The sequence below is a fragment of the Misgurnus anguillicaudatus genome, chromosome 7 (assembly GCF_027580225.2).
Source record: "Misgurnus anguillicaudatus chromosome 7, ASM2758022v2, whole genome shotgun sequence".
Classification (NCBI taxonomy): domain Eukaryota; kingdom Metazoa; phylum Chordata; class Actinopteri; order Cypriniformes; family Cobitidae; genus Misgurnus; species Misgurnus anguillicaudatus.
In genome coordinates this window covers 21621903-21640422 of record NC_073343.2, presented here as the reverse complement: position 1 = coordinate 21640422, position 18520 = coordinate 21621903, and the positions used below count along the sequence as shown (strand labels likewise).

General features: G+C 38.4%; 1 protein-coding gene across 1 annotated transcript in view; it reads left to right on the top strand.

The window, feature by feature from the left end:
• The window catches only part of LOC129417857 (proton-coupled folate transporter), an 86786-nt gene extending 68987 nt beyond the window's left edge, over positions 1-17799 (top strand). Inside the window, exon 7 of the mRNA XM_055172722.2 lies at positions 17435-17799. Coding sequence (XP_055028697.2) covers positions 17435-17480 — 46 coding nt within the window. The 3' untranslated portion in view covers positions 17481-17799. The remainder of the gene's footprint in view (positions 1-17434) is intronic.
• Positions 17800-18520: the final 721 nt, after the last annotated feature.

Sequence of the window (18520 nt, the reverse complement as noted above, 5' to 3'; positions counted from 1 at the left end):
TCTTCCAAGCACTCGTTAATGACGTGTTGCGAGACATGGTAGACCAGTTCATATATGTTTACCTGGATGACATATTGATTTTTTCTTCGTCTCTCCAGGAACATTTGCAACACGTACGACGAGTGCTTCTGCGGTTGTTAGAGAATGGGCTTTTTGTCAAGGCGGAAAAATGCGTTTTTCATGCACAGTCTGTTTCTTTTTTAGGACACATCATTTCGACTGAGGGTGTTCGCATGGATCCTGAGAAAGTTAAGGCTGTGGTAGATTGGCCATCCCCAGAGTCTCGCAAGGCCCTGCAGAGATTTCTGGGGTTCGCCAATTTTTACCGGCGTTTCATTCGCAATTTCAGCCAACTAGCCGCACCTCTGACCGCTTTGACTTCCCCTGGTTTGACGTTCAGGTGGTCAGACGCAGCTGAGGCTGCGTTTGCCAAACTGAAAAGCTGCTTTGTTTCAGCTCCCATTCTTGTAACCCCTGATCGTTCGCGTCAATTCATAGTGGAGGTCGACGCGTCAGAGGTGGGGGTAGGAGCAGTGTTGTCCCAGCGCGCATCCTCAGACGGAAAGGTTCATCCTTGCGCATATTTTTCCCATCGTTTATCTCCTGCGGAAGTTAATTATGACATTGGCAATCGAGAGTTGTTGGCGGTCAAGCTAGCACTGGAAGAATGGCGTCACTGGCTTGAGGGGTCGGGTGTACCTTTCATTGTATGGACGGACCATAAGAATCTCGAATACATTAGAACTGCCAAAAGACTTAACTCCAGGCAGGCTCGGTGGGCATTGTTTTTCGGACGTTTCGATTTTACTCTTTCTTACCGGCCGGGTTCCAAAAACATCAAACCCGATGCTTTATCCCGTCTTTTTGAGCGTTCCGATCGTACTGCTACTCCCGAGCCTATTTTACCAGAGAAAATCATTATCTCTGCGCTCAGATGGGAGGTCGAATCGAAGGTTTTGACAGCCTTAGAAGGGGTAACGCCCCCGGCTCGCTGCCCACCGAACCGTTTATTTGTGCCGGAAGGGTTACGGTCAGACGTTCTCCAGTGGGGTCATAGTTCCAGTGTTGCTTGTCACCCAGGGGTTAGTAGAACTAGGTTTCTAGTCAAGCAACGATTTTGGTGGCCTGGTATGGCTCGTGACGTCCACGACTTCGTCTTGGCTTGTTCGGTTTGTGCCGTTGGTAAGACTTCCAATCGTCCTCCAGATGGGTTACTTTTACCGCTGTCTGTCCCTTCGAGACCCTGGTCCCACATTTCGCTAGATTTTATTACCGCCCTCCCACCCTCTAAGGGTAATACTGTGATTTTGACCGTAGTGGACCGGTTCTCGAAGGCGACCCATTTCATTCCCTTGCCCAAATTACCATCAGCCAAGGAAACAGCGGTAGCTGTCATTGACCACGTCTTCCGAATACATGGCCTCCCGACAGACGTGGTCTCTGACAGGGGTCCCCAGTTTGTGTCCAAATTTTGGCGAGAGTTCTGCAAATTGCTAGGGGCGACTGTTAGTCTTTCATCCGGGTTTCATCCCCAGAGCAACGGTCAAACCGAGCGAGCCAATCAGGACGTCGAAAGGGTGTTGCGATGTCTGGTTTCCAAGAATCCTTCGTCCTGGTGTCAGCAACTCTCAATTGTGGAGTACGCACACAATTCTCTGCCGGTGTCATCTACGGGCATGTCTCCATTTAAGTGTAGTTTAGGGTACCAACCACCTAATTTTGTCAGTACTGAATCCGAGGTGTCGGTTCCCTCCGCAAACGCACTAGTCCAGAGGTGCCACCGCACCTGGATCAGAGCTCGCAGAGCTCTGCTCCAGGCAAGGTCACGCACCAAGGCCAAGGCCGATCGCCACCGGTCGAAGCCTCCCCGATACGTCGTTGGTCAAAGAGTGTGGCTTTCTACCCAGAATATTCCGATGCGTTCCGTCTCGAATAAGCTTGCTCCCAAATTTATTGGCCCGTTTTCTGTTACCAAAATCATTAATCCGGTAACAGTGCGTCTTAGCCTTCCTCCTGCGTACAGGAGGGTTCACCCCGTCTTTCATGTCTCCAAAATTAAACCGGTGATTTCTTCCCGTCTTAATCCGCATACCCCGGTTCCCCCTCCGCCTCGTATCGTTAATGGGGAGACCACTTATTCGGTTAACCGTATTCTGGACTCCAGACGGAGGGGACGCGGATTTCAGTACTTGGTGGATTGGGAAGGTTGCGGTCCGGAGGAGAGAAGGTGGGTTCCTGCTCGGGACATACTGGATCACCGCCTTATTGATGAGTTCAATCAACAGGTAAAGCAGGCTGGGAACGCCGAGGGGCGTTCCTAGGGGGGAGGGTACTGTCACGGTAGGAAAATCCATTGTTTTCCTCCGTGTCATGTTTGTGTGTGTGTGTTGTTCACTTACCCTGCCATGTGCTCGTTAGAGCGATCCCTTTCACCTGTGTGTTGATTGTCTCGCTCCAGCTGTTCATCATTACATCATCTCCATAAATACTCACCTGACTTTCTGTTCCCTGCCAGATTCTATTGTTTGCTCAGTCTCCGTGTTGCTTGGTTGTTCCCTGTGCTTTGGATTACGTGTTTCAGTTGGATGTGTATTGTCGTCGTCGTCATCGTGTGGATGTTCCGTGTCAGCCTGGATTTCACCACTGCTCACCACTCCACCAACGTCGCACTCAAAACACCAACTTCCACCGTAGTCATCGTCACCATTGCCAACAACAACACCGGACTGGATTACTTCCGCATTTGACTTTGAATACTCTCTCTTTGTTTATATTTAATAAACATTGTTTCATTTTTTACACCTGCGTTTGCTTCCGTCTTTACAAGTCATTACAACGTAGTGAAAAAGCGCGCTCTATAGAACAGTTTGTCCATTTAGGGCTACTGTAGAAATATGGCGTCACAAAATGGTGACTTCCTTGTAATGGAAGACAAAAAACGGCTCATTATAAGGTAATAAATACAATACAGTTAATTTTGTAAGGTCTTTCTACACAACTGATAATATAGTTATGTATAATATATTGCACTTCTGTCAAGAGATCCTTCTAAAAGTTACACAATGAATGCACCTTTAATCTCTTCCATATGAAATTGTGCAATTGAAGTTGTCTTTAAATAAAAAAATACTGGGTTATGTTGGGATGTAATTTAACCTAAAATGCTGTATTGTTTTACGCATTATTGAGTCAAATATAAACATTTTCTAACCCTGGGTTTGACCCTTTCTGATCCAATTAACCGAGCATTTCTTAAGGGGGTCGCACACCAGACGAAAAGCGCATGCCACGTAGTGTCGCATCTAGGACAACTCTGAGGCAGTAGTGGAGTGGCAATCGGGAGAGTCGGGACATTTCCCGGAGGGCCGGTAGTGTTTTGAGGCTGCGAGGGATGGTCTAGTTATACATTGCGAGTTATAAAGCAACCCTGTCTCTACTTCGAAATGCAAATTATACTTTAAAATTCGCTAACGATTTGGGACAAATATGATGTTATTTAATGTTAAACTATGTGAGTGGCGCTCTGTGGCGCAAGAAGGATTTGAGCAGCGTCCAGAGTCACAGCCGACAGCCACCGGTGTGCGTACATTTATAGAAAATATGTTTTCTTTTTTATATTCATGGTGCGACCCCCTTTAGAATGTAACTACAGTTACTGACAATGGTGAGTATTAAATGTGCTGTGTCTAGATTTAATCTGCATCTAGTAATGAGTTTGTGAATTGCCACCATTCATCCCTCACTTTCGAAACATAGAGAAGCTACGGTAGCCGTCACATGTCAAAGATGTCAACGTCTGAGACAACGCGATGAAACCGTTTAGAGCTACTGTAGAAACATGGTAATGCAAAATAGCAACTTCCATGTAAGGGGACTCGCATACAGTAACAGTTTATTATGCAAGGTCTTTATACTGAAGTGTATTATACAGCATTTCTGTCAATAGATCCTCTTAAAATGTACACAATGCACCTTTAATTGCTGTGTAGTTTTCATTTTGATGCATTATGTCTCCATTGGATTTAATTTACAGTACATTTAGATGGAGAAATGCATAACATTATGTGCTAATAGCACAGCATAAGTCATTACACACTCCAGTTTTAATCCAACTGCTGTAACAACAACCCAGCATTGGGTCATTTTTAACCCATCAGTGTGTACTGTCCAATATTTAACCAGCATGAGTTAAATATAACACATAGTTTTGTGCATAGCATTTGTGCATTTGTCACGTAGAAAACACATATGCCAAATTCCAAGATCCATCATGGATTCCAATGCAACCTTGTCCTTTAATGCACAACCAGACGTACATGAGTTTATGGTTTGAATCCAGGTGTAAGTCGTTTTATCTCTAATATCTTTGGCTCATTGATTAAACACGATAATCGGCTCTGCACAATGAGGCAATATCTAATAAGCTTTTGAAGGGATTCCCGGAGAAGCTTTGATCCAGCTGACGTGCTTGTCAGTTTGGCAATAAACGGCTTTACCGCCTTCATTATCAGTCTTTAAATTGATTCTGACGTGCATTTGATGTTCTTCCTCAGACTATATAATTAAGTGATTGTCTTTGGTAATGAAGGCATTAAGTAATGTACACCTGCAATAAAGCCTCTGTGTGGTGGGTACTGGAGTGTAGCATAGTTATCACACCCAGGCTGTAATTACAGAACTAATGGGCTGTTCCCGGAGGCCATGCCCGCTCAGGGTCGCAAACTTTCCCATGATTCTTGTCCTCTTTTCTTCATGCGCCAAGCAGCCCGTTATTAAAAATGCAAGACATACATAATCCGTATGTAATCCATTATCTAACTGTGAAACGAAGCGTTTCCAATCAGAAATTGCAGGTTTTGTGAAAGTACAAGTTATAGCCATTAATGTTTGGCTTTTTGACGTTCATACATTATATCAGCATTGATTGAACTTTAAGTTTTTGTGCCAAGTAATGGCAATAATAAACAGCTGCACAGTTCGTGGGTTTGAATTTTTAGTCATTCACTTTTGACAGAACTTCACTCAAGACTCTTATCGACATGAACAAGCTTTTCATCGAAAACAAATGTGAAATGTGAGATGCCATTTTGTTCATTGTCATCGGTGCCAAGAGTCTTACCATGTTTCCATCACAGTCGACATATTGTAATTTCTGTTCAATCTTCCCATAAATATCAGATTCTGGTAATATGTCTAAAAAGATACAACAACTGTTGGAAAATAGTATTTAGAGTTTAAAAAGTAATGTCAGATCATTTGATCTTGAAAGATTTGGTAAAATTCTCATTAAAATCTCAGACTTGGATATGATCCGAGCACAACTTTGAGACATCATAGTAATCCGTTCTGAAACTCTAGATGAAACAGATGTAAGATTATTTCCTTAGAGGAAAAATCTGAGAAGGAATGTAGTTAAGCAGAAATCTCAATTTGCATTTCATTTGTCATTGCTTTCTATGGAGAAAAAATTAGATATTAGCTCAATCTGCCATAATTCATAGGGACTGCTCTTTAAAATGCAGAAAGTGAACTTGTGTACCCCACGCATTTGGATTTATTCCTTGTGCTAATGCTCCTCTGTTGATGAACAACTGCTAGCAAGACCAATAAAAATGTACACAAGCAGTTTATTAAAATACAAATTCTTGCTTTTCATGGAAGCGATGTTAAAGGCGGAGTCCACGATGTTTGAAAAACGGTTTGGAGAAGGAGACGGGCCGACTACCAAAACACACTTATAGCCAATCAAATCAAATCAAATGCCGGGTTGCGTATGTGTGGGGCGGGTCTATCAACAGAAGGTCCAGATTCTATTGGGGTAGGGGCGTGTTTGTTTAGGTGATTTCAAATATCAACATTGGCTTTCAAACATCATGGACTCCGCCTTTAATGGCGTTCTTGTGCAACACAATGAAAAACTTTTGCAGCACAAAAGTTGGTACCTAAAAGAATTCAACTAAATTGTGGTGGTTTGCACTGAAATATAGCACAGTTTAGTGAATTCGTTCCTGTGTGTATGCATATAGCATATAGTATCCGGGGTGTCAGTCAAAAAGGAGGAATTGCAGAGTGTATGATTCCTGACCCTATGGAATATTGATGTGCCTGAGGAGAAATAAAAGGGAATAAAAGAAAAGTAATGACAGAGCAGGGCTGGAGAATAACAGCAGTCTGCCTCTGCGGTGCCACTGACTCAAAATGAGAGTTTACGCAGGGACACTGAAGCCTGAAGACTTAAAATCGGTCTTAATCCATCCATCAAAGCCTCTCTCTCATTACGTTAGACAATTACCCTCACTATGAAGTTGTCTCTTTAAATCCAACATCAAACAGTCTTTTCTTGTTTTTAAGTGCTTAAGCTTTCTTTTCTCTTTATCTCCTGCCTTGATTTTAAATGTGATTACATATCCGAGTAAACCAGAGCTGTTGTTTGAAGACTTTACATTGGTAAACTACTGTAGTGCAATGTGACTGCAAAGTGAGGATGCAAAGTGAGGTTGGCAGTGATGAGAACAAAGAAAACATGTGTTTCATTTGAGGAAAATGTACTGAACTTTATAAAAAGGTAGGCCTATCCTGATTGGTCAATGCAAAGTTTCAATCATGCTGTTATAAATAATACATTGGCAGCTATGACACAAAGCACCTGTTCATAATGTGCTGTAGCAGTTAAAGTTGTCACATAGCTATATTTTGTAAAATAAAATGATCTTATATTGCTTAAAAAGAGCACCTATTTCATTGCTAAAAAACAATGTTATTTTGTGTATTTGGTATAATATAATGTGATTACGTGGTTTATGGTTAAAAACCACATTATTTTCCACATACTGTACATTTTTGTAGCTCAAGATTTCACTCTTTTCCTGAAATGCATGGTCCATGGTCCATGCAGCATGGATTTGAAAAGCTCTGTGTCCCTGACTAGCCAATCTGTACGTTGTGATTGGCCTGAATACCTCTGACATCAGCCGGAAATGTGACGCTCCTTACCATGTTTAAAAGATTTGGTTGCTAACAGGAGTTAACGTACAGGCTGTGAGTCTGAAGCGGGAGGAATTGTAATAATGTCAGCCTTGTCTGCATCACCAACCCCAGGGAGTAAACTGTTGCCTACAATCTGTGTGTTTGTTGTAGTCCAAGAAAAGAGATTTCCGTTGGAGACGATAACTTGTGTCATCGTTTACTTTGGAGTTTGTACCTTTTGCATATCGTTAACATGTACTAATACACACTTACACCCCAAAGGAAGTTTAAAACGTAAAATTGGACAATAGGTGGTCTTTAATTTCAAACTAATTTTAAAGCAAACCTTAATGCACTGCAAAAAATGACTTTTCTACATAGTATTTTTGTCTTGTTTTCAGTACAAATATCTAAAAGTTCTTAACCTGATAAGGACCACTGTGCCGTACACGGTACACCCCCTCCCTTGCACGTAAGGCTGCATTACGTCATTGTAACTTTGAAGCATTAAATCTTCAAAATATACGGTCATGCGGCACACCGTTGGAAAGATTAGACTTTAGGAATTTCATTAAGCGCACACACAAAGCATAATATGATTTTTAGGAGTCACAAAACTGTAATCTAGTTGTTAGTTACCGGAACCGGGCGGCGCCTATTTAGGATATTTACTTACCTTCAAAATCTTCCCTTTATCCGCTTCGGTGAAATTGTCCAAAACAAATTGTTCATAAATTCCCAAAAGTCCAAGGAAATGGAATATCCAAGCTTTTAATCCAAAACGATTTGTTCATCTCACAATCTTGACGTTTCTGACTGAATTACGATATAAATAGTGCATACAATTGGTTCATTAACGGACATTCGTTCGAATCTCACTTTTCATTCACGATTTATAATGAATATATTCAGATTTCACGTTTATTGTGCAACGTCTTAGGAATAAATACGCCCCCTTGTGGAATTTCAGCCGTTCCATAAGAGGCTAAATCAAGATGCATTTTCTTGGGGAGGATAAATTTGATTTTTTTCCTAAAATGTCTAAAATAAAATAATTAATCTGCCAATGGGTTAAGAAAAAATGTAAATAAGTTTACTTTTTTCTTAAACACTTAAAGGCGCTCTAAGCGAATCTGTGCGACGTCACTTTTTGTTGATGTTTGAACTGTTTTCAAACAAACGGAGCGTAGCTAACTCCTCCCCCTCCCCCTTCCTTCCGTGCTTTCATGAACACACCCAACCCCCAACCCCAAATCCTCCTTGGCGTTTATTGGCTGGAACACTTTGTTATGGTTTCTGTTTGTAGGTTTGGCCACGTTTTTTTACAGTTTGACCAGTGGACAGGCAGCAAGCAGATTGTGAGGAGATGTTTGCTGTATGTAACAAAAAAATTTTATGATCTAAAACGCGTGAATTCGGTTAGAGCACCTTTAATTCAAGAAAAATGTCTGCCAGATTGTTTGCTTGTTAAGCACAAATTTAATTAAATTTTATATTTTTTGTCCAAAAACTAGACAAGAAAATTCATTTTGATTTAAGACATTTTAGATATTTGTGCTAAAAACACAATTTCTATTTTGCTTCATAACAGATAATACCCATGGGCGTAGATTGTGCTGGACATATCACCCGCATTCCGTGCATGTATTTATTTATTTTTGTTACTTAGACAGTCTTTAAGAACAAATTTATCTCGAATTAAGGAAAATAAAACACTTACGCAAAATATGGTCAGATCAATGTGTTTAAATCATTTTTGGTCTTAATTTTTTTAATCAGTTTTATTGTGTCATGTGAGGGGGAGGACTTAACCCAGTTGCAGACAGCTCTTGAACAAAAGACTTTTATTTTGTAGCAAAAACACCCTCAAGGGGGCAAACAATGACAATAATCAAACACAACATGGTAAAACATGACAAGACTCACACAACGGCGTCATAAGATACACAACGATCCGGCACAAGACATCAGACACAATGGCATTAAATAAGGAAGAACTAAACTGGGAACAAGGAAACATAAGTGAAGGGCATAAACTAATAATGAAAATAACAAGGAAACAAGGGGGTGGGGTTAAGACTGAAGACAGGAGAGCACGAGGTACACCAAATATAAACACAGGCCACGTGCCTCTCCACACAAAACAAGACAACAGTGAGGGCTGCCATGACCCTGTCACATGAAACACATAAAAATACATACAGGGCTGACAGGATCATGACATATTGGTAGACAATTTGTTGGGTATAATATGTCATAGTTTACTATATTTTGCTTTACTATATACATATCATGTCCCTGTCCTCTTCACTTTTTAGATGCCCATTGACCATTTCTTTCTGACAGTGTGCATACAACTAAACAATCTTTCTTGATAATGCACATACATCTATGCAGCTATTGAGCTTTGCTCAAAGATAAATGCTTAACACATTGTTCACGCATGAACAGTGTGAGAGCATTGGTGAAAGATTGTAGTTGCATGAAATTTACGCATCCAGATTTTCAGGCATCCATATGGTGATGCATCAGGTAAAACACATTTAGAATTCTGGACTTGGTTATGCATTTGCTGAAGATGTTGTGCTGCTCATCCAAGTGAAACACTGGTGAAAGCATTTTTCTCACATTCATATTTTAAAGATGTGCACCAAGAACAGTTTTCACGCATCATTCATACAAATGTGCTGGCTTGTGTGCAAACTTGAAGTGTTGGATATTTGCTGTGCCCAATAATATAATAATATAGTTGCTTTGGACGGACCAATATATATCGTCCTATAATCGCTACCGGCAAATAAAAGCACACAGCAAAATCATCAGTGTTAAATTTACACTGCGAGGGTTTATGAGTAACACCAGACCTGGTGGTCCCCTATTGATTAAACACTGGTGATTTTGCTGTGCATTATCGGACATCGGCCACATGTTTAAAAACAGCCGATGAGGACATAACATTCTAAAAATTCTAGGTTATTTTCAACCCACAGTGGGTCAAAAAGGGACAAACCCAGATGTTGGGTTAAATTAACCCAGAAAATGATTAGATTTGACCCAACAATGACCTTTTGAGCCCATTATAGGTTAAATTTAGGGCTGTCAAATTTAACGTGTTATCGTAAAAATAAATTTTAACAACATTATTTTTTAACGTGCAATTAATGCAACGTGCAATTTTATGACCCTAGGCCTAACCCGTTGGATAAATTGAATTAAATAGTCATTAAATGTCTAAAATGATCTTTATTTGTACGTGTTCTGAGATGTGTACTAATACAAAATACAAAAATGCGTGTCTATCCTCTTGCGCGTCTGAGATTTTGGTTTCGGTTTTAAAACATGCAGGAATTACAAAATAAAGTGCAGAACTTGCTTGAATTTAAAATAATTATTAAAGGAATAGTACTCATTTTCAATATAAAAATATGTTATTACCTTAACTAAAAATTGTTGATACATCCCTCTATCATCTGTGTGCGTGCACGTAAGCGCTGGAGCGCGCTGCGACGCTTCGATAGCATTTAGCTTAGCCCCATTCATTCAACGCTATCATTTAGAGATAAAGTTAGAAGTGACCAAACACATCAACGTTTTTCCTATTTAAGACGAGTAGTAATACGAGCAAGTTTGGTGGTACAAAATAAAACGTAGCGCTTTTCTAAGCGGATTTAAAAGAGGAACTATATTTTATGGCGTAATAGCACTTTTGGGAGTACTTCGACTCGCCTGAAAAGTCCGCTCCCCTTTTCACTCTCATAATGGGAGAGGGAGGGTGTTACTGCGCCGAGTCGAAGTACTCCCAAAAGTGCTATTACGCCATAAAATATAGTTCCTCTTTTAAATCCGCTTAGAAAAGCGCTACGTTTTATTTTGTACCACCAAACTTGCTCGTATAACTACTCGTCTTAAATAGGAAAAACGTTGATGTGTTTGGTCACTTCTAACTTTATCTCTAAATGGTACCATTGAATGAATGGGGCTAAGCTAAATGCTATCGAAGCGTCGCAGCGCGCTCCAGCGCTTAGAGGGATGTATCAACAATTCTTAGTTAATGTAATAACATATTTTAATATTGAAAATGAGTAGACTATTCCTTTAAGAGAGATAAAGTTCAGCACCTGATTGATGTTAAAAGAGTTATTAAGAGCGATAAGACATAAAAATGATCTTCCTCGCGCTGACACATCTGAAGCATGCACACAGGCGTGCGAACAGATGTATGCTAACATAGACAGAATTACAGTTTTGACAAGAACTTACACCAATATAATCTGTTATGTCTTATGTAATTGTTTAATTAACTGTTGGGGAAAATTTTCTGAAGTGTAAACATATATTGATAATGTTTTTGACTTTGTATGTGCTAAATCTATTAGTTTTTACCGGTGATTGTAAGGTATGGATGCAGTGTTTTTTTTTATTTAAAAAAATCTTTAACTATTTTTTTCTTAATTAGTTTTGCTGATTTTTTCACAAACATACATTTGCATAAGGCATCCATATTTGTCCATGCCCATGTTGATTAGAGTATTAAAAACCTGAAAGTGTTAAATTAAAGTAAACAGATAAAAATGTGCAATTAAGTTGCAACTAATCACAAGTTAACTCATGACAATGTTAAATTACAACCCAATAGGTTGGGTTTGTCTCTTTTTGACCCAACGCTGGGTTGAAAATTACACAGCATTTTTTAGAGTGGAGGAAAGATTATATCCTGGAAATCAAAAAGGGTTGGAAAAACACAAGCTTTGATAGCGGTGTAATTATTCTGAATTGGGTCAAAATCACAACAGAATTGTTGTTTGTATGGTCTGCACTTGGATTTCATGACATAATAGTACGAAAGAAAGAGTAAAAAGCAAAACTATTAGTATTTATGAGTATCAGTAGATGTCATTCTACAAAAATGCTTGATGAACCCATGAGGAAAAAGTCCTGGAATGCTGGTCAGCAGGTCGATTTGTTCGACAGTTGGGACACGCAGGTGTTTAGTTGAACTTCCTTTGATGATTCAGACTGGATTTATTGGACTGTACCTCCAGCCAGACCTTGTACAGCATCAAACTAAAATGTGCATGGCAGTTGGTCAATACATTCCACTTGTTTAATTGTTTATTTATTTATCGGCTCTACAGAAGAAATGTTTACTGGCGCTTGCCTAGAGGAAAGTACAGTGTTGAGATAAAATTGTGTCTGGTTACCATGGTGGCACTATGACAATAAGGGTTGCTTTGCGCTCTGAATCAATAATGACCGAGCTATTCGGTCTGTATATTATATAAAGAAGATTTGTGATAGCCGTAGCCAAAATACACAAAGCTTTGATATATGCATCTCAGGTTTTGTCAAGCAGCCGTTTTTCATGTCTCAAAATTCATTTCATATTGCAGACCGTTGTTAGGATTAATGTTTCATGGCTCTCTCAACTTTATTGGCCAGACACATTACGGGTTATGGGAGATTTGGAATGCTGAGAGAAGGTCTTTTGCATGGCTGTCTTTAAATATGCAAGACCCCGAAGACTTTGCTTGTTGTTTAGACTCTTGTTCTATTTTCATCATAAATAAATATGCCCTTTCTCAGCCAAAACAACAAGTTGTGCAGGTATGGGTTATGGCTCAATGCCTCAGCTGAACCTGTGAACCTGTGAGCGAAATGTTGAAGCCTGCAGAGAAGAATTTTAAAGATTTGTCTTTCTGCAGCTATAGGCAGTTTTTGAATCTTTTAAAGAGCCCCTATTACATTGCTAAAAACAACACTATTTTGTGTATTTGCTGTAATACAATGTTCGAGTGGTTCCAAAAAACACATTATTTTCCACATACCGTACATTATTGTTGCTCCTTTGTCCCCTGCTTCCCTTAAACCTGTTACATTTGTACAAAGCTAATTGATGTGAAAAGCGCAGTGTCCTCCGATTGGCCAGCTAACCTGTACATTGTGATTGGCCTGAATACCTTTGACGTCAACCGGAAATGTGACGCTCCTTATCGTATTTGGAAGATTACTCCCAATGCAATACTGACAGTAGTTATTATCGTCTTTACTACCCAAGAAAAATCCAAGAAAAGAAATTTAAGTTGGATATCATAACTCTCGTCATCGTTTACTTTGGGATTTGTACCTAACATGCACTAATACAAACATACACACTAAAAGAAATGTAAAATCATGATTCGGATAATTTGTCCTTTTTAAGACTTTTACCAAAGAGATCCACAAGGATGTGCAAAAACACTATTTTTTTTACAAGTGATGTTTATCATATACTTTTGCCTTCCAAATACACAAACATCCACATCTTTGTACAGTTCAGATATTAAATAAGCAATTAAATGCAATTAGATACTTTTATTATATTTGGTTACACTTACTTTTACAATGTCCTTCTTACAGTTTAATTATACATTTAAATTCTGAGTAATAATGATTAACAACATGTACTTACAATAGCAGAGGTTTTCAAGCTGTAGGTCGCACAGTGCGATAAGGTGGGTTGCGAAAAGTCGCTTTGCTGTTGTGGTGAATAACACAAAAACAGTTTATTCTAATTAACGACTAAAATGATTTTTATATGATATACCATAAATTAATTTAATATTTCAATCAAACTTTGATTAATAAAATGATAATGAAAATAAAAACGACTTAATTATAAAAGAGGTAAAATGTGTATTTTTCTCATTTTTCATTTAATTCATTCCCCGCCATTGACAACTTATCTTGTTATCTCGTCAATTAAGAGAAAACATTTGCATGAAAAAACTTGTTCTTGATGAGTTTTTATGGTTATCTGTAATACCGCGATTATCCGCTAAATGCACTTACCCAATTAATAAAAAACTGAAGCAAAATTTTTTATTAATTTTAAACTCTGTGTATGTTTTGATAATCGTTCTGAATCTGATCTCTAAAAAATTCCTTCACAAAAATGCTATTATTTCAGCTTTTTGCTAAGAAATTTGTATTTTTGAAGAAAAATACCCATATTTAAGAGTTTATAAACAGAGAAAAAAATAAAGATATGATGAAGCATTTTTTCCCATTTTGTTTGTTTGTTTATTTTATTGTTTGAAAGCGAGAAAGAGGGTCTGTTCTTTCATTTGATATATTTGTTTGTTTATAGGCATTTTGTGAAACTTTTGTGAAAATCACAAAAACGTTAAAGTATTGTGGTTGGTCCCGGGATAGATTATACATTTTTGAGTGTGTTGCAAAATGAAAAGTTTGGGAATCACTGTACTATAGGGTTGGGGTTAGGTAAAGGTTTGGTTTAGGGTTAGTTGCATGTAAATATGCATTATTTACTGTTATTACTATAATAATTTATTGCATGTAATGCTGCATTTACACCAACTGCGTTTGAGGCGTCAAAATCTCGTGTACCGCGCCTAGTTTGCTGTTTGAACAGTTTGAATGCATTCGCGCGTCTAGAGCGAAGTAGATGCGTGGAAAAAACAAGCATTTAACGCGCGTCAGAGGCAAAATCCGCTTCTTGTGGGAGGGGCAAGTGCTATGCGGTTGTCTGTTTGCAAGATGACTTTGTCACGGTGTGTATAACACCGAAAAAAGGAAAACTAAAGGAGAACCCAAACGCAGACACGATGTACCAAAATAAACTATGATTTATTAAATACAAAACAGAAACACCCACGTGGGGGTAAAACAGATGAGAAAACTGAAGACTGGGATAAGACACAAACCAAAACACAGGAACAGCTCTTCAACACGAAAGACATGAACACAGAGCCAAATAACTTTGACAATGCACGCGCACACAACAGAGAACGAAAGGGCAATATAAAGACACCACATCAATGGGGAACAGGTGAACATAATTAATTACGTCAGACACGAGTACATAAGGGAGTAGGGTAAAAGTGACAAGACACTGGGAACACGTGTCACACATACGTGATGTGAAACCCACACGTATTCCCACGTAAACACAATGCTGCCCTGGTCTTGCCCTCTGGATAATAACCAAGGTCAGGCAAGACCATGACAACAACAAGACACCGGGAACATGTGGAAGCCACACACAGAATGTGATCCCACATGTCCCCACACAGAACATGATACTGCCACGGTCCTGTCAGATGCACTCAGACCTACATCTAGCACAGATGTCTGACAAGACCGTGACAGACTTATGTTAATTGTTTATTTATCAAGAGAGTTACCGGTTTGTATTTGGTAACCTTACTATACGCACAAATGAGTCGTGCCAAACACACATTGACTTAACATTGAAATCACTCGCGTTTCATGCCTCTACCGCGCCTGGTGTAAACGCAGCATAAAATAAAATAAAATAAAATAAAATAAAATAAAATAAAATATGAAAACGTTTTAATAAAAAGAAAAAACATCAAAAAAATTATAACACAGTATCAAGTGAAACAAAAGCCTTTCAGACTTCATAATATCTGATGTGCTTAACACCGAACATTTTTGATACGATTTTATCATTAATAACAATAAAAACAGCAAGTCTCTGCCAAAGTTAAGGAAAATAGCAATGTTGAGTGTCAAGCTATTGCTGCTCAGCACTTGTACTCTCTCATTAAGCATGGAAATGGTCTATCTCACTGTTTGCCAAAGCCAAACGCCTCATTCGCGTCGCGAGACCTCCAGACGCGCGTCAACGCATCTTCACATTGACTTAACATTGAAATCACTCACGTTTTACGCCTCTACCGCGCCTGGTGTAAACGCGGCATAACATGCAATAAAATAAAATAAAGTAAAATAAAATAAAATAAAATAAAATAAAATAAAATAAAATAAAATAAAATAAAATAAAATAAAATAAAATAAAATAAAATAAAATAAAATAAAATAAAATAAAATATGAAAACGTTTTAATAAAAAGAAAAAACATCAAAAAAATTATAACACAGTATCAAGTGAAACAAAAGCCTTTCAGACTTCATAATATCTGATGTGCTTAACACCGAACATTTTTGATACGATTTTATCATTAATAACAATAAAAACAGCAAGGCTCTGCCAAAGTTAAGGAAAATAGCAATGTTGAGTGTCAAGCCATTGCTGCTTAGCACTTGTACTCTCTCATTAAGCATGGAAATGGTCTATCTCACTGTCTGCCAAAGCCAAATGCATTCAGACTAAGCCGTGCGACACACCTGCACTCTGTCTGACAACAACAATTAACTGTCCACACTGCATTGAGCTCAAACCTTCTGCAGAATCATTTTCATTAGTGTCATTCAAGGGCTGTATTGTTAAAATCTCTTTTAGAGAGAGAATGGCTTCAGAATATTCATTATCCGTGCTGTGTCTCATATGCTCAAGCTTTGAAAACACTCTTAGTTGGATATTGAGAATGAATTGGATTAACGTGTCTCGGATTTTGAGAAAGTGCTCGTCTTTGTGGATTTACACAAGGCAAATGACAAATTCAGTCGACGTCAAAAGTATTTGTCAAGTCTGCAGGAATATTCTGGGTTCAATGTAAGTTAAACTCTATCAGCAGCCTCTACGGCATTCCGTCAATTTCTCTAAAAATAATTCAGATTTATATCATAGTTTGGAAAAACAAAAAGATCAGCATATTTTGTTTATGTGAAGCACCACTCCAGCCACATTTGATTGGATTTAAATTCTGTCTGATATAGGCTATAAGAGCCATTGGTCTGTGATAGCCATAATACTCATTATAAATGACATAAATATTTGTGTGCGATATCAAGTAATTTGTATTTAAGAAGTGGCAAAAAATCTGAACAATTTTTTCAAAGCCGAACAAAGATGGGGTTACACAATTAACATAAAAACCCTTTTATACATCGTGCCTGTGAAAGTTAAAGCCAACACTTTGCTTTAAATTGTAAGATTTTGCTTAAATTGTGTTAGTATAAGAAGGTGGTATCCAGATTGATGGACTTTTAAGCACCAATGTAAATCAGATTCAATGGATTATGCTAAGCTATGCTAAAAGTGGTACCGCCAGACCCGGAGATCGGCTGAATTTATTCCAAAATGGTGAAAATCAAATGTTTAACTCTAAGGGAGCTGTAAAATTAGCATATTTTCCAAAAAGTGGAGTGTCCCTTTAAGACAATACATATTCTATTGAATGCAGGTGGAAATTGACAGGAACTGTGGTACAATACTAATGGAAACTTATATGAGTTTTTGGACGCAGAGAAAGGAAGGTCTATGGATATTGAGTCTGCCCTTGACATTGCATACTAACCTCGCTGTGAATAATGAATGGCCTGTTTATGACACCTGGTGGTCTAGTGCCTTTCCTAAGCCAACCCTGATTTACTCATATATATAAAAACATTTTCCACTTCATTGCTGCCCTGAAATTGTTTGTATTTCGCATGCAACAAAACCATACTAGGGGCAGAGTGATGAAATGCTAAATGTTTGTTGTGTAAAAGTGTTCATTTGCTTTGGGATTTTTTGACTGACATGTCTTTGTTCTTGTTTGTAGGTGGATTAGCGAGATGCCCACTACTCTGCCCCGCCTTGTGCTGTAGGACGTCATTTTTTTTGTTGGGTTATTTTTCAAGTACAAAGTGGATCCATAATTCAAGTTTTCCGTAAATGCAACGCAAATGCCCTTGTCTACAAGAGTTGCTGTTTGTAAAACATTTGTTTAAAGAAACACAATGGCTGTGCACCATTTGGAATCAAATTGAGTATATCTGTTGAATTTCAATGTAATTTCTGATTATATACTATTTGAATACACTTTTATACTTAGCTGTATATGCTACTGTACTTATTTACTCAACACATAAGGTTATAATCTGAATGCAAATTCAATGCCATGGTCACAATTAAATGTACAAGTTGCATAAATATATATTACATATTTAATAATATATGTAAGCACTATACTTTATAATAAATATCAAACCACTGTACAGAATATCTTGCAGCAAGGCTTTTTCTTATACAATGACTAAGCACTGTACAAGAGAGTGTGTCTCTGTACAAAGCTCAGTGGTAGTGTTTGCAAATGGATTGCGGTTTGACTTGGTGTGTGGCGAGAGGGCATTAATAACCCCTTAATAAAATCGGAACGGTGAAAGGTCAACTCTAGAACTGGAAGAAGTAATTGAAAATTGCTGCTCTAAATTGTTCTTCCTGATAAGCCATTCACCACAATTAGACTGAAACAGCTTCTTGGCTTCCATAAAGGAATGCTGGAATCATTCTTTAATTAAATAAACTGCACGACATCATAGAAAGTAGAGGTACTTTAAAAACATATCCTCCAGTTTCTGGGCCACAGCATTCCTCTCTGTGGCGCTTCAGATCTTAAAGTGACCAAAAAACATACAGGCTCCATAGTCATAGTCAAACAATAAATACATTTAAAATGGGTGTCAAGTGAGGCTCTTCAATGGTGGTTGGAGTGGAGAAGTATTTGCAGTACCACTGTTTTCATTGGAGTAAAGGCCAAGGTACAGTATAGTTCACTTTTACACTTTTTATAAGGGTTAATGTACAGTGTGCATGATGTAAAATTTGTCATCAAAATAGTGCAGGGACTGTACGCGCCGGGTTTTTG